The sequence below is a fragment of the Sceloporus undulatus genome, unplaced genomic scaffold (genome assembly GCF_019175285.1).
Source record: "Sceloporus undulatus isolate JIND9_A2432 ecotype Alabama unplaced genomic scaffold, SceUnd_v1.1 scaffold_23, whole genome shotgun sequence".
NCBI lineage: Eukaryota > Metazoa > Chordata > Lepidosauria > Squamata > Phrynosomatidae > Sceloporus > Sceloporus undulatus.
Window position 1 is genome coordinate 563,996 of NW_024802945.1, and position 16,526 is coordinate 580,521.

The window sequence follows — 16,526 nt, forward strand, 5'->3', positions numbered from 1 at the left end:
TTCCTCTGAGGCTGAGAGGTTGTGACTTAGAGGGAAAATTGATATAGAGAGGGGAAATTGGGATCCTTCCTCGAATGCTTCTCTCATGTGCAATTGTTCTAACATTAGCAAATGCATTCGGCCTTCCAGATCCACTGATTCTGGATCCATAGAATCAACCAACCACGGTTTGAAAATAAATCCAAAAAATAGTCAAAAAAGCAAACCTTGATTCTGTCATTTTATATAAAGGGCGCCATTGTATATAATGGGACTTGAGCATCTACAGATTTTGGTACCCAGGGGTTCCTGGATCCAAACCCAAGCCAACATTGAGGACTGGATGTTCAAATCGTCTTCAAATGTGACTCTACTTTTTTCACTTACGTGAGTGACCTGGACCGCCAAAAAGATAGCCACACACTTGTATATGGCGACAATGATACGCTGCGCATGAAAGCTTTGGAGCATAATAAATTTGATAGGGCTTCGGGTATCGCAAGCGTCAGGACTCTTTCCAGATTGTTGCTTTCTGAGAAATGGCTGGGACAAGCAAAGACCTGCATACAAAGCTATACTGTGCAGAAGAGAAGGTTCACCCCTCCATCCCCAATTCTTTCCCTAGGACTGAAAGGCCAGCAAAGGATGTGGATGTGTTGGTGGTGCCACCTAGTGGGAGGAGCGCTTGCGGGAATCTGTAGGCTGAGATAATAAAGATGAGACAAATCCATGGAGGAACAAAATAAGGGCTTTAAAACTCCTCATCAGCACTTTGAATTGTTGCTGTTAGAGAAAACATTCAGGGGCAGCTGTGTTGACCATTTGACAAATGCAACCAAAAACCCATCAGTGATACCTTTATATTGTATATTGTGCATTTTGGTTGGCCAATAAAGGTATCACCGATGGGTTTTGGTTTGCGTTTGCTATTCAAGAGTAAATGTAATGTTATCTGAGCATGTAATCGGATATAGTGTGCATTTAGGCTTGAAACAGTGGATTTAAAAGCCTACCAGTCACTCTGTCCCAGATACTTAAGCATCATAGCAAAGGGCAGTCTACCTTTGAGTAAAAGCTTTTGGGGGTACATAACAGGGGAAAGCAGTATGCCTTCACTCCTGGCATCTAAGCCTTTCCATAACATTTGACCGGTCTTTAGGGTTGTTCGACTTGAGGGTTTTCTTGGGAAGATCTGCCCAGATTTGCCGTGGGCTTTGCCTGCGTCTTCCTCTGAAGCTGAGAGAGGACTGAATAATTTCCGTATTGGAAAATTAAGATGGAAGATTGGCCACGAAAGATCTCACAGCACTCCTGTTACACGCTGCCAGATTGTTGTTGTGGCAGCGACCCTAAAGCAAACCTATATCCCAGGGCTTTCTTGGCAATGTTTCAGATGGGGTTTGCCCTTGCCCTCCTCTGAGGCTGAGAGAGTGTGACTCAGTGGGTTTCCATGGCCAAGCGTGGATGCAAACCCTGGTCTCCAGAGTCATAGTCCAACCCTGAAACCACTCATGCTGCCAGATTAGAAACAGTGACATCATGGCAAACTTAAGAGGACTTTTCAATATCAGAATAGATAAATAGGATGTGGCGCTATCAGAAAAGGTGGCTGCAAAAGATGAGCAAGAGGAGAAATCAAAGAGGATACGTTTGAAGAAATTAAGAATGGGATTAAATTTTATTTTAGCCTGTAATAAAGATGAATTGAACAGGATGGAACTGCATTTGGAATGTGCAATCCTAAACTGCACCCCATTTTTTCCTAATGCAAAAGCACTGAGAGATTCAATCTTCTTGAGTGATTCAATCTTCTCTGCCTAACAAAGGGATTTGTGGCCTCACAAGGGATGGAGACAGACTAGATCTCCATGAAAATACCTTTTTATGTTGCTAATGGCATTTAAATTTCCAGGACTTTGGCATCATTTGCCTCCCAAGACTCTATGGCCAGAAGGAAAAGGGGCCTGCCTGCATTGATATCCCTCCATACCATCTCCAATCATAACTGCATCTTGACAAAATGCAGGCCTGTGACTTGTTGTTGTGTGCCTTGGAGTCATTTCCAACTTCTAAGGTGAACCTATATAAAGGCAACCCTATCATTGGGTTTTCTTGGCAAGATTTGTTCAGAGGAGGTTTGCCATTGCCAACCCCTGAGGCTGAGAGCATGTGACTTGCCTAAGGTCATCCCGTGGGTTTCATGTCCCAGTGGGTCATAGTCCAACACTCAAACCACTACGCAATGCTGTCTCTTGTAAAAAATATTGTCCTTTTTTTTAATCCTGTAAGATTTTTAACATCTTTGCATGATGAAGAAGCCGGTGGAGCTTCGAAAGCTTACAACACGTATTTTTTGCATTTTGATTGTTCTAATAAAGGTATCACTGCTTTGTCCATTTTGGATGTTATTGTCCTTTATTATTTATGTTACTCATATGAACTCTGGGGTTTAACCAGAGAGACATTTCGCCATCTCTGTCAGATGGCATTCCTTATGGGAAAGTGTATTTTGAATGTTGGGAACAATATGCAACCCCTTTGTCAGTACTACGAAGATGGATTCATTTTACAGTGGTAGATATTTGGTTTATTAACAAAAATTGGAAGGTGGGAGGAAGAGAAAGAGGGGAATTGAATATTATAATTGTAAACTAAGAAAAGAGTGCCAGTGCAGTGTGGTGGTTTGAATGTTGGACTATGGCTCTGGAGACCAGGATTTGAATCCCAGTTCAGCCATATAAACCACTGGGTGCCTTTGCCCAAGTCACACTCTCTCAGCTTCAGAGGGAAGCAATGACAAACCCCTCTGAAGAAACCTTGCCAAGGAAACCCCATGATAGGGTCGCCATAAGTCGGAAACAACTTGAAGACACACAACAACAAGAACGACAATCAATTAAGGAATGTTGTAATGGGGAAATGAAAGTGTTTAAATAAAGATTTAAGGCACGTGTTCAATTTATGTTGATGCATCTGTCGCTTCCTCTCAGCTGCTGTGATTTATCTCCTTCCTCTTTTCGGTTTTGCTTTTCCACAATAATATATTGCTCACAAAAAGATTTAAGAGCTGCCCTGCTGACTTGGATTCAGCCTTCCTTCTGGATTGCGCAAATTCCAATTTCTCTATAGGTTGCCAACTTTTATTCTAGCATTGCTCCTGCACCTTTAACAGAGCCACCCAAAGTGTCGGAATGGAAGATGTGTGAGAGACAGGTTAGATTTCCAGAGAGCCAAAGCTGCTGTGAAAAAATACAGATTCAGCCTTTTGGGTGTGTGATGCTATGCTTGGCAGCCTTGAGTGGCAGCATGTGAGAAAGATGCGCTGGGGAGGGAAGAGGTCAACTGTAGAAGACCCTGTTGCTCAATCCCTCCTTTGGCTCTTTTGCAAGGAGGGTCATGGGGTGGGAGGGAAGGCCAGCTGTCATGTGAGGAGGAGGGAGAAGGGTATTTAAAGCCGGCCCTTGGCTGGGGTGCTCCCTTTCCGTTTCTCCAGGGACTCCCTATCCCATCATCTCGACATCTGTGGCTCTGGGAAGGGATGCAGCATGGCCTTTTCTGGCAGGCTCTTTGGGGGACTCTCCCTTCTCCTGGTGATGCTCTCTCTGGCTCAGGCAGGTAAGCCTCCCATTGCATCCCATGCCTTTTGCTGGATTGCAAAACAGAGACCATGCAGGCACATGGGTTGATCCTAGGGCCGGGTTCACACATGCTAAGGCCCTCATCCAGGTCAGGTTCAAGATGCTACAGAGCACTGCTTATCAGAATGTGTATGATACTAACTGGGAATGTTTTACCCATCAATTCGTTAGAGCCCCCTGATGATTTGATGACATTGTATATACAGTACTCGACTATAATTCAACTTCATATATAAGTCGAGGGCACGTTTTGGGGCCAAAATTATGGATTTTGATATGACCCATGGATACGTCGAGGGTAAAACTTGACTCGTAATGAAAGATGCAAAGGATGAAGTAAAGGAAAACAAAGCCAAAGAACTTACAAAAATTCAGATGTTGAGAGCCAGCACAGTCCTATGTCCTCTATGCCACCCCAAAACAAGACGAGTAGCAGTTTAAGGAAAGCTTTCTCGACTGCAAAAATAGTCGGGGGAATATGTGAAAGGAGTCATATCATGTGGCAGTGAGTTCCATAAGTCAACTGTGCACCATATGAAGAAAATGTGAGTTTTCTAAATCTAATTCCAATCACATTTACTAGGTTACCCTGAGATCTATTGTCATGCAAAAGGGTAGGAAATCTCCAGCTTATGGGCCAAATGCATCCCAGCTGGACTTTTCTTCTGCCCTACATCTCTCTTCCTTGGCCCTGATCCTCAATCCAGCTGTTGCAAACTTGACTCCACTAATGCTGCTGGACTGCAAGTCCCAGAAGCCCCAGGGAGCCAGCATGAATCAAGGATTCTGGGAGTTCTAGTCCCAGGACACTGTGATTCAATGGGAACAACTGAATTAAGCTTTTAAAGGAAGCTTCCAGTGTGGTACTAATGGGTGCATTCAAAAAGTCCAGTTGCCTTTTGTGATGGAAAGGAAAGCTTAACTTTTTCCTCCTGCCTCCTGTGAGCAACTGAAAAACCTCCCTCCTATCCAGAGCTTGGAAAAGTTATATTTTTCAAATGCAACTCTCAGGATGTCCCAGACAACATACCTCTGTACTTGAATATCCCAGGCTCCAGGCTTTGGCTCCAGTGTGTGAACAGAATGTAACTTGGCAAAGTTACTTTTATAAACACAATTGGGGGATTACAACTCCCATTATCCCTTATCGGGGACTACAGTGTTGGAATTGTATTGGCCATGCTGCTTGGGGTGTTTCCAAAAGTTACTTTTCCAAGCCATGCTACTTGGAAGATGTTGACCAAAAGGCAACTTTTTCATGAGCGAGAGGGATTCTGCAAAGTTTTAGTCCAAAAAAGGGTTCCTTTTCCAATTCCTGTTGGCTGAGTAAAGGGCAGATTTCTGCCAGAGTGACTGCCAAAAGTTAAATATTTCCAAGCCAGGCTGTCTACAATCTCCTGGGAGTTACAGTGCAAATGTGTTACTTATTTGGGAGATATAGCGGGGTGGGGTGACTCCAATCTTATCTCCTGCTGCTGGCATGTGATCCGGAGTAATTGCCCCACTCATCCTTGATCTGAATCCCATGATGCTGTCTCACCTGGATCATAGCACTGTTTGTGCCCTGATATCCACTTGTTTTTGTGTATGAACAGCAGAAGGGATATGAATTTAGGAGAGGAGATCCCAAAAGCTCCAATAATATTACAGCGGATCCTTAATTAAAATCTTTCCTTCCTCTTCATGTGTGCATCAGAAGACTGATCTAGTTCCTATCTAGTCATAGATCTAAATTCCTGTAAATCTCTCTCTTGCTATCCTTATGTTTTTCTTCTTTTTCTGCATGGAGAGGGGTGCAGTACAGTACAGTACAGTCTTCCTTTCGTATCCACAGATTCTTTATCCATGGATTCAACCATCCACGGCTTGCAAGTATTTACACATATATACATTCCAAAAAGCAAACCTTGATTTTGCCATTTTATATAAGAGACACCATTTGACTACCCCATTGTATTGGATGGGACTTGAGCATCCATGGATTTTAATATCCACAGGAACCAAACCCCAGCAGGTACCAAGGGCCCACTGTATTAATAACAGAACTGCCACCATTTCAGATATGAAAACCAGGACATGTCTGGCTAAGGAGCATTAGAGTGTAGCCAAGATTGTAAACATTGGCCTGTTACAGACAGCCAAAATAAAGCTGCTTCAAGTCACAGTTGAGGTATGGTGTTTCAATGATGCATGCGTCTTAAGAGTCCAGAAGTCACACCAAAGCCACACTCCAGCCCTAAGGACTGGAGCGTGGCTTTGGTGTGGCTTCTGGACTCTTGGGACGCATGCATCACTGAAACACCACACCTCCACTGTGACTCGAAGCAGCTTTATTTTGGCTGTCTGTAACAGGCCATTATCAATGAGGAAGAGCACACACAAGCTAGGAGAGGCTGCAGCAGTTTGCTTTGGCCTGAGCCTACTGAGAAGGGCAAGATTTTGCCCCCTCTTGAGTCCCATTTTGGGAGAAAGGTGGGTTATAAACCCTTTAAATACATAAATATGCTGTGGTCTGGACAGCAATTTTTTCATCTCCTATTTTGGTCAAATGTGACTTCTTGGAAGCAAGACGCCAAGACGCAGCAGTTGTGCTTGATGGAGAACCAGCCAAGCACAACTTTCATTCATTCAGTTGCATTTCACAAAAAGCAACTTAATATGACACTGAGAGAATTATGCAGCCTTTCAGATGTTGCTAGAGTGCATCTCCCAGCATTTTTTGCCAATAGCCTTGCTAGCAGCAGTTGATGGGAGTTGGAGTCCAGCAACATTATAACACACCCTCTAACTGTCCCAATTTGGCATGGACTGTCCCAATTAATCCTTTTGAAATGTCTATCTTCATTCCTCTTTGTGTTTCTCTTCTCCCTCAACCCCAGTCCGACAGTTCCATGTGCTCCGCCAGCGCCTCTTACAGCAGCAAGAGGAGCACAATTGGGAAAAGTTCAATTCGCGCAAGTTGAAACCGGGAATGGCCCAACCAGAATTGGACAGCATCATGGGGGGCAACATCCGCCAACCTCTGGACCACTTCAACAAGCAAAACCGCATCACGTTCAACCAGGTAAGAAAGAACAACAGGGAGATGGTTGAGCGGTAAAGCCAGAGAGTGCCCATGTGTGCTTTTAGACTACATGGATGGATACACTCTTAAGGTGTTTAGGGGCTCACTAAACCCAATAGTTACACTGGCTTGGGTATTCACAAAGTTGTATTCTTGGCTGTAGTGGCTAGGAGATTTCAGGACCTGTTGAACTGATGACCTTTCACACTGTGCCGTTATTGCATTTTGATCCCACTTTAACTGATGTGGCTGCGTTCTATGGCTATCTGGGATTTGTAGTTTGGGGAGGCATTAGAGCTCTCTGACAGCGAATTCTGAATACCTCATGAAACTACCAATCCCAGGATTGTGTGGGATGGAGCCATAGTGTTATAGCAGCCTTGAATGGCAATAATTGTGGAGTGTGAAAGTTTGGAGGGTAAGTGTTGGTAATACATACCCATTTGGAGGGTATGATAATTCTAGCTGGTGGATTCTGGAAGTTGTAGACCCAGCCACACTGAGTTGGATGTTCTGCGAGACAGAGTCCAAAAAAAGTTACAATTGCAAGCTCTGCTTCAATATGATGCCAAGTGGAAAGGGAGGGACAACAAAATAGCACAGAGAAGGAGATGTGCAAGGTGAAAAGTGAAATTGTGAGCAAAACTGGCACCTAGTAACTCATGCTCAATGATCATTAATAGATTTTGCCATCTTGACCGCACTCTGATGTTGCTTGGCCACATGTCCCAGTTTGTCTGGGCTGAACCCTATAAAGTGGAGGAGGTTCACATGATGAAATTACCTTTCATGTTCTCTTTGCCCCATATGGAGTGGGCACTTGGCATCACATTTGCACTTACTTGTTTTCCTTGTGTCATTACAATCCACAGCGATACTACATTAATTCTGATTTCTTCCGACCTGGTAATCCCGTCTTCCTCTACATCGGGGGTGAGGGTGAATTGTCCGGATTTGTTGCTATAATGGGTAGGTACTACCCCGCAAAACACAGATATCTTGCTCCAAAAAGTGGGAAGTGGGAGGGGAAGCCTTTCAGAAGATGCATTTGAACCAAGAGGACTCACCAAAGCTTAGGCATCCTACCTTGCTCCTGATGGGATGTAGGATGCGGATTTGTACAAGTCAGACCACAGGTTCATCTATCCCCTTGGGATTGTCAGCTGGGGTTCCCCGAGACTCCAGCAGCTTGGCTAAAAAAAGAAAAAGCTTAGCCAAGGCATTTTTAAAGCAATAGTACCATCATAGAACCATCATGGCTCTATCCTATGGAATCCTGGGATTTGTAGTTTGTTGTGACTTTTTTGGGCTTCCAATTTCAGGACACCATGTGAACCTGGCCGAACAGTATGGTGCTCTCCTTGTGGCCTTGGAGCATCGTTTCTATGGCTCCAGCCTCAACCCTGATATGTTGGAGGACCGCAACTTGCCATACCTGAACAGCCAGCAAGCGTGAGTTGATGCATTAAAAAAACATTTTCTGTTGTGGTCAGAAGGGGAAATGGTCAAGCAGTGCCCTCTGTTCGAGGCACAAGGTGTCTCATTCCATTTCTGCTGTATGCTAGAAATCTCATAAAATTACAGTATCCCAAAGCAGCTTTACAAGAATTTTAAAAGTTTAGCTAAGCTCTTATTTTGTTGTTGCTGTTGTGTGCCTTCAAGTCGTTTATGACTTTTGGCAACCTATCATGGGGTTTTCTTGGCAAGATTTGTTCAGAGGAGGCTTGTTATTGCCTTCCCTTGAGGCTGAGAGTGTGTGGCTTGCCCAGTGGGGTTTATGGCTGAACTGGGAATTGAATCCTGGTCTAATGTTAATTAGGCTGAGCTTAGGGTGTCACCTGGTGCAATATGCACTCCTCGCACCCCCCTATTGACGCCCCTGGGTTCCTGCCATACTTTTGTGGCTCTAAATGTCCAATGCCCTCTTTCCAGTGCACAATGTATCTAATTTTCCAACTGCTTAGCTTTGTTCTCAAATGCATGTTTTGTGTCGAACTGCATCCTATTTATTTTAAACCGTACTTTGCAACCTGATTTATGAAACCTTGTCTTTTTCTCCGTCTGCAGCTTGTCCGACCTTGTTTCCTTCCAACAGTTTATCACTCAGAAGTACAAACTGACGCAAAACAACACCTGGATTTGCTTTGGAGGATCGTACCCTGGCTCTTTGGCAGCCTGGTTCCGACTCAAGGTAAGACCACAGTGATAAAAATAGGCTGGCAGCCCAATGCCTTGCCATTATTTGAGAAATATAGTCCTGTATCATTTTGTATGACTCTGGAAACCAGGATTCAAATCTCTGCTAAACCATGGAAAGCAACTGGATGACCACCTTGGGCAAGTCACTCTCTCTCAGCCTCAGAGGAAGGCAAGTGCCCTCTGGACAAATTTGGCCAAGAAGACTCTATGATAAGTTTAAATTTACCATCACCATTAACCAGAAATGACATAAAGGCACAATACAACAACAATGATAATGTTTCAGATATATATTGCATCGCAGTCTTAGATATCTTGCTTTAGAAACCCACAGCTGATTTAAGGCTAGAAAAGCAGTAACCCTTTTGAGGAAAGGTGTCACACACAGAGGCACTTGATACCTTTTTACATCAGTGCAAGCCACTGTAATGTCAGCTGAAATACGCTTGGCCCTCTGTATCCACTGAGTCTTTGTCCACGGATTCAACCATCCACGACTTGAAAGCATTTAAAATATATATAGAATCCAAATAGCAAACTTTGATTTTGCCATTTTATACAAGGGACATCATTTTACCATGCCACTGTATTTAATGGGCATCCACAGGTTTTGGTATCCATGGCGGTTCCTGGAACCAAAGCCAGGGAAATACCAAGGACCTACTATATATTATTGAAAGCAAGTGGGAGTACCAGAGTAACTCATGGACCACTTGCTCATCCCTTCCCAAGGATCAACCTTCCTTAAGCCAATATCCTCTAGATAGGGTAGATAAAGTCTCCTATCATCCCCAGCCAGAGAAAAGCTATATTGGATGATCAGGGAGAGGAGGAATCCCATTCCTTCCTTGATTACATTTTCTTCTTTTCCTTTCTTTCTATTCCAGTTTCCCCATTTGGTCTTTGGCGCCATTGCATCTTCAGCCCCTGTCCGAGCGCAAGTGGATTTCTCAGGTTACGAGAAGGTGAGGACTTGCTGAGGAATCAAATGACTGTGTGTATATTTCCATATATTAATCACATACATCTTTGACTATCTTTCCACCAGAGTTCCAACAGATACACCAAACTTTACATTACCCCCTATTGGACATTAAAATCTATGGCATCTATTTCTAATATATAGTTTTGATACCTATAGCATTTTTTCTTTGGTTCTTTTAACTCGTATTTCTTTTCATATCCTTGTTTTATGGTTTTAGTGCATCCTTCATAGGTCCTAACCTTCCTCCATTCTATTCCAGGTTGTTGCGGAAAGTCTGTCCAATCCAGTGATTGGTGGTTCCAAACAGGTTAGTTTTTCAATTTAACAAAAATGAACACCCATTTGGCTGTTGCAGTGAGTTTCCTGAAGGCTTGGTGTGTTAGCAGCCACACCCTTGGCATAGAGGGTGGCATAGATGTTAGAGTGTATGCAATGCCTTTCTTGTGGATTTGGGATATCTTGGCTCATGTTGCCTAATGCCCTGGACATCCTCCTCTCTCTGCTAAGAAATGGAAGCCAGATCCTTGACATGACTTTTGGTTTGGTTCTTCTCCTTTTAGTGCCTTGATGCCGTAGCCGAGGGCTTCGCCGCTGTGGAGAAGCTGGTACTTGCTGGGCAGTTGCAGAAGCTAGAAAAAGATTTCCAATCCTGTACCCATGTACAAGGCCACAGTGACAGCATTGAGCTGCTCAGCAACATGGCTGACGTCTTAATGTTCATTGTGCAGTACAACAACGAAGGAGAAAATATGGCCAACGTGAACAGCCTGTGCAAAACGATGACCGACCCGAACATTGGATCTGCCTACGAGAGACTTACCGTAGCCAATCTCGTAAGTCAACCTTGCATTTGTGTGCTAGCCTGGTCACCACCGGTGGCTGGAAACTCCACATAGGTGACTGAGTGGCCTGGTGCCGGAGGAAAGGCTGGCTTTATCATTCCTCTATGTGCAGGATATATAGAAAGCAAGCAGGCTGTGAAAGGAACAAACTCTCCAGTTCCCCACTGCCAGAGCCCAGTAAACTACAGGTTGAGTCTCCCTTATCCAGAATTCCAAAATCTATTTTTCATGGGTATGCAAAGGTATCTTGCAGCACTGGTGAGACTAACAGAAAGACAGAAATAGGGAGCATGAGCTTTCATAGACTTGAACCTACTTCCTCAGGTGCATTTGGAGAATGGCTGAGATAGTAACATGGTTGTGAAGTCGATAGCTTTCATGGCCAGCTTCCATAGTTTTGTTGTGGGTTTTTCAGCTTATGTGGCCATGTTCTAGAAGAGTTTATTCCTGACGCTTCGCCGGCATCTGTGGCTGGCATCTTCAGAGAATGATGCTGGCGAAACGTCAGGAATAAACTCTTCTAGAACATGGCCACATAGCCTGAAAGCCCCACAACAAAACGACAGTAACACTTTTGGTTGCACAGGAGAAGGCAGCCCTGTAGGTAACCTAGACCCAAACCATGTAGGGCTTTAATGGCAATGACTGACCCTTTGTACCTTGCTCAGAAACACACATACACCCCCCCTTTGAGAAATATATACAGTAAATATAAATATGAATGTTAATAGTCTTTTTTCATTTATTTTTTATTAAAAAATTCAATGCAATAAAAAGCAAGTATTAAGCATCCACTTAATTTACATTCACATTTTTCTGAGACAATAGCAGGACAAATATGTCGCTATGATGTCGCCTTGAGCAACTGTATTGGGAGAAAGGCCACAATGCAAGAAAAGTGTTCAGTTTTCAGCAAATGAAGTAAACTTAAGACAAAGCAAGAAAGAAGGAGAAGGGAAGAAAAATGTTAAAAGCATTTGAGATATTGAGAAGACAGAGGATTAATTGGCAATGCCAAACGGAGACAGTTGGGGGATATGGAAATGTTAAATCTCACTGAAAGTCTCTGCAAGACGCCACATACTCTATTTCTTGGGCAGCAAAGATGGGCTGATTTGTGGTTCTTTTTACATTCAACAGAAGGCTCTGAAAAGCATTGGACTTCCATGCGTGCACAGCTCACATACTGAATTCATACAGCTACTACGTGACACCAAGGTGACAAAAGACTCTTTTATGAGGCCATGGATCTTTCAGACATGCACAGAGTTTGGCTATTGTAAGTGGAAATACAATTCAGTCTTGCTAAAGATGTGAATAACATCAAATCTTGTTGGGGGCTTTCGCTCCCATTATTGTCCAGCCTTCCTAACAAAAAGAATATCGATACCAGGCTTTCCTGGTTGCATTGCATACCTTTCAGCATTTTACAGATATACCTAAACTACATCAAGAGTATAATCTTGATAGCAAAGTTATTCCTGAGGGAGAACAGATTTACTAGAAGAGGCCAGAGCCTATAGGCAAGGGCGAGAGTCTGCCCCCTTTTCTCCCCTCTCTTGGGCTAACTGAATGCAAACTCCCTTTGCACTTTGAACTCAGTTTGCAGCAATTGAACTAAGCCAAGGTGGGAGGAGGAGAGGGAAACTGGGACATTTAAATAACCAACAGTTTCAAAAGTGTGGTGGTAGAGGAGTAATTGAGACTGTCTCTTCCAAATCAAGATAGTTGGGGGGCTATGATTGATACCGTTGATTCTGCATGACCCCAATCCTGTTCTTCCTACTCCAGTCATGACCTGTGAGGATCCTATCTGCCCCTTTTCCAAACTGGTGGACCTGAAGTTTCAGATGGATGTTTGCAAGGAGGCCTTCAACATATCCTCCCGCAGTGCCCAGGACGCGGTGTCTTTCACCAATGAATACTACGGGGCTGACCACCCCAAAGCCACCCGTGTTCTTTTCGTGAATGGTATGGATTATTATTATCTTTTAATTTTTATTAAACATACAAACCCAAACACATATAAAGCCCATGTCCGTATGTGAAGTCGAAGGCTTTCATGGTTGGCATCTATTGTTTTTTGTGGGTTTTTCGGGCTATGTGGCCATGTTCTATAAGAGTTTCGCCATTCTCTGAAGATGCCAGCCACAGATGCTGGTGAAACATCAGGAATAAACTCTTCTAAAACATGGCCACATAGCCCTAAAAACCCACAAAAAACCCATGTACGTGCTTTCAAGCCAGTACTGACATTCAATCTACATGTTACCCATTCCAAAACCAAGTCATCACCCACCCCAATGACAGTAACACAAGAACAGAGCCCCAGTACAATCCTAATGTATGGATCCAATGTCTTACAGACTCACAATTTAGTATATTGATACCATATCTTACAAACCCAAACTGTATTTTATACAAAAGCAACAGCATTTGCTGTTACAATTTCTCAACAAAGAAATTTCTTTGGCGTAATATACATATTGAGTTTGTAAGATATGAAATCAATATACTAAATTGTGAGTCTGCAAGACATTGTATTAATACACTAGAATGGTATTGGTATTATTTATTGGTGCCCTGTTCTTCTGTTACTTGCTACCCATCCCTCCATTAGATCTTCTGAGAGTTGCCTTTCCCATTGGATCAGATGTGGTGATTGTTTTACCTTTTTAAAACCCTTTCTGCCCTCTTTCCTCAGGTGATGTTGATCCTTGGCATTCACTGAGCGTCCTCGAGGACCAGTCTTCCTCCGAGAGGGCCATTTTGATCAATGGCACTGCCCACTGTGCCGATATGAACATGCCTTCAAACACAGACCCATTGCCTCTGGTCGAAGCCAGGAAGGTAAGGAAGGGGGCCAATGATTATCCATAACATTGATGGTATTATTTAGATAAGGGAGACTCAACCTATATATGCAAATATTCCAATATCTGAAAAATCTCAAATGCTTCTGGTCCCATTTTGGATAAGGAATCTTTAACCTGAACTTTGCATTGTGGTTGTACACATTGTGCATTGTGTGCATCCAGTCATAGACATGTGTTGCACGGGAGCTAAGTAGTGCTTGCATAGCGTATTTCCACATGGCTGAGGAGCTATTGGATTGCAGGCTCTTTCAAACAGGTAAAACATGGGACCAACCTTCTTCTCTTTCCCCACCCAGAAAATCAACGCTCAGGTTGGTGAATGGCTGAAACTGGCAAAGGAGATGCAACAGGACAGCTGAACGGTCAGATGAGCGGGAAAATATATTTAGTCTTCTGGAGACGATCATTGGAGAAAATCTGCCTAGACTCACTCCTTGGAGGTTGTCAGAAAAAACTTGTTTGACTCTAAATGCCACAGTGATTCTGTTATTTTTTAAATGCACGCTTCAGAACTTAACTTGCGTTCTTTCAGAACTGAGTATTCTATTACTGTGATAAGTACTTTTAACTTTTTTTACACTTGAAAATGCCTTTGCGTCACCTCGGAGCTGACTCCCCTACCCATAATCGATCGTGTTTTTGTAAAAAAATTAAATAAATTTAAAAAATTACACATTGCTTTGCAAATAAATACTTTTTTATACATCCATTCATCCTTGTTGATATTGCTGTGTTTTGTCAACAAAGCCAGATGGTCTTGTAAGAGTGCGTGTATCAAAGAGAGAGACAATAAGAAAATTCTTTCTTTCTCACCCTCCATTATGAGATAGCAGGGCGTCATACTGTTAAAGCAATGGAAAACAATCCCAGATCAAAACCATAAAATAATTTAAATAGAATAAAAGCGTAGTAAATAGAAATAGCTGAGTGCTAGCATGGGATAATAGTTTGAACGTAAGACTATTTATGACTCAGTAGTTAGGGTTCAAATTCTCATTTGGTCATGGAGACCCATCATGGAAACCTTGGGCAAGCTTTCAGCCTCAGAGAAAGACAAAGGCCCCCTCTGAACAAACCTTGCCAAAAAAATCCCATGGTAGGATCCCCTTAGGGTCACCATAAATTGGAAACGACTTAAAGGCACACAGCAACTAAACTAGCAATAAAATAATAGGATCAAATGTAGAGCTCCCTTTCAATTGTATTTAATGGAGTCCATTATTGTCTAAAAGTCCTAGATATTCTGGAGATTGGTATTGATTGGTGTGGAAGCAAGAAGACAGTTGAAGGAACACTGTTTACCTGAACCTTCAGCTAACCAGTTTCGTTGTGTGCATGAGTAATAATAGCAGCTTGAAAAATCTGGCGCTGCTCCTTTGTGTTCAGATGGTCAGTTCAAAAGCCGCAGCAGAGTGGAAGTGAGTGACTGTGTTGGTATTTCTTGCTTGGTCATCTGCAAACAGCTCCTCCTTAGAAAAGGCTTCCATCTCCTGGTGCAGCTCCTTCAGGTCCTGGATCTCCAAAGCAAGGGTGAAGAGCTGGTTGAACAGAGCCAGGTCAGTCAGCCGCATGCTTCGCTGCAAGGCATAGAAAACAAGGCTTTCATCATTGGTCAGTATTTGTAATGCTTTGTGTGTGTGCCATTAAGTCACCTGTGGACTAATGGCAACCCCATGAATTTGGTGGGGTTTTAATAGGCAATGTATCCTCAGAGAGGTTGGGATACAACCTTGGGATTCACCTCTGGAGACCAAGGTTCAATTCCCAGCTCGGCCATGAAACCCATTGGGTGACCTTTGGTAAGTCCCATGCTCTCAGCATCAGGAAAAGGCAATGGCAAATCTCATATGAACAAATCTTGCCAAGAACACCCCATGATAGGTTCACCATAAGTTGGAAATGGCTTGAAGGGCACAACAACAACACTGCTGAGAGGCTCACCAATTCTCCATGCACCCAGGTGATCTTCTCTTGGAGGCTGGAGCAGCTGCCTTCCAATGGCTGGACCCCTTCTTGCTTCTCCTTCCCACACAGAGGCGATAGAGACAGACTGGGCTCCCTAAATACCTTTGGCAAGGGGGGCAGCCCTTTGAAAGGAGCCTCATTTTCATCAGTCCAGGGCCAGGTATCCAAGATGAGATTTTCTTCTTGAAGTACAAGATTCTCCCTGGGAAACCCAGAAGGTACAAACGGTGAAACCATGGCTGTCATCATCTTGTGGGCACATTGTAATATGTAACACAATATTTGACCTGAGGCTCCAGGAAATTCAAGTCAAAATTATCCATCCTATTTTAAAAGCCAGTTAAACTCAGGGGGATATACATTTTAAAATGCAGGCTGAGTCTCCCTTATTCAAAATGCTGGGGACCTTTGTATTTCAGATTTTGGAATATTTGCATATACATAAGAAGCTATCTTGCAGACGGGACCCAAGTCTAAGCATAAAATTAATTTATGTTTCGTATACACCTTATACACATGGTCCAAAGGTCATTTTACACACAATGTTTCTAATAATTTTGTGCAGGAAACATCCCTTCAGTGTTTTAAAATGTATTTTATCTATTTAACCTGCACTTTAAACGGGTAGAAGAAGTTGCCTGGAGTTTTGTTGTTTTGTGCCCAATATGTATTGATAGCATTCATTTCCATTGCTCCTTTCCATCCAAGTTTGAGGAAGCTGCCTTGGTTCATACCCTCCAATATGTCGCAGATGAAAGCAAGGATGCCTGTGGCGATGCAATGTTAAGAATGTGGTCAAGGTGGCAAAAGCTATTAATGAGGAAACATACACAAGTTAAGAGAAGCTGCAGCAGTTTGCTTTTGCCTGAGTCTAAAGCAGGGGTAGGCAACCCTTTTGAGCTGGGGGCCGGGTTGCTGTCCCTCAGACAACTGGGGGGCCGAAGCCAAAAAATAAATAATTAAATAATTTTTTAAATA

At 43.1% G+C, this 16,526-nt stretch overlaps 1 protein-coding gene across 1 annotated transcript; it reads left to right on the plus strand.

Annotated features, from left to right (window-relative positions):
- Positions 1 to 3,440: 3,440 nt before the first annotated feature.
- Positions 3,441 to 14,296, plus strand: LOC121917539 (thymus-specific serine protease-like). The gene is made up of 12 exons (XM_042443586.1): positions 3,441 to 3,594; positions 6,497 to 6,681; positions 7,554 to 7,650; positions 8,004 to 8,133; positions 8,749 to 8,872; positions 9,768 to 9,845; positions 10,125 to 10,172; positions 10,426 to 10,698; positions 11,848 to 11,986; positions 12,499 to 12,678; positions 13,412 to 13,557; positions 13,880 to 14,296. Exons 1-12 carry the CDS (start codon positions 3,525 to 3,527, stop codon positions 13,940 to 13,942), a joined length of 1,533 nt encoding a protein of 510 aa, XP_042299520.1. The 5' UTR covers positions 3,441 to 3,524; the 3' UTR covers positions 13,943 to 14,296.
- The last annotated feature ends 2,230 nt before the right edge of the window (positions 14,297 to 16,526 follow it).

Coding starts and splice junctions, on each gene's coding strand:
- LOC121917539 (XM_042443586.1), top strand. CDS start 3,525: ATGGCCTTTTCTGGCAGGCTCTTTGGGGGACTCTCCCTTCTCCTGGTG. Junction 6,682..7,553: donor ACCGCATCACGTTCAACCAG/GTAAGAAAGAAC, acceptor TACAATCCACAG/CGATACTACATTAATTCTGA. Junction 9,846..10,124: donor ATTTCTCAGGTTACGAGAAG/GTGAGGACTTGC, acceptor ATTCTATTCCAG/GTTGTTGCGGAAAGTCTGTC.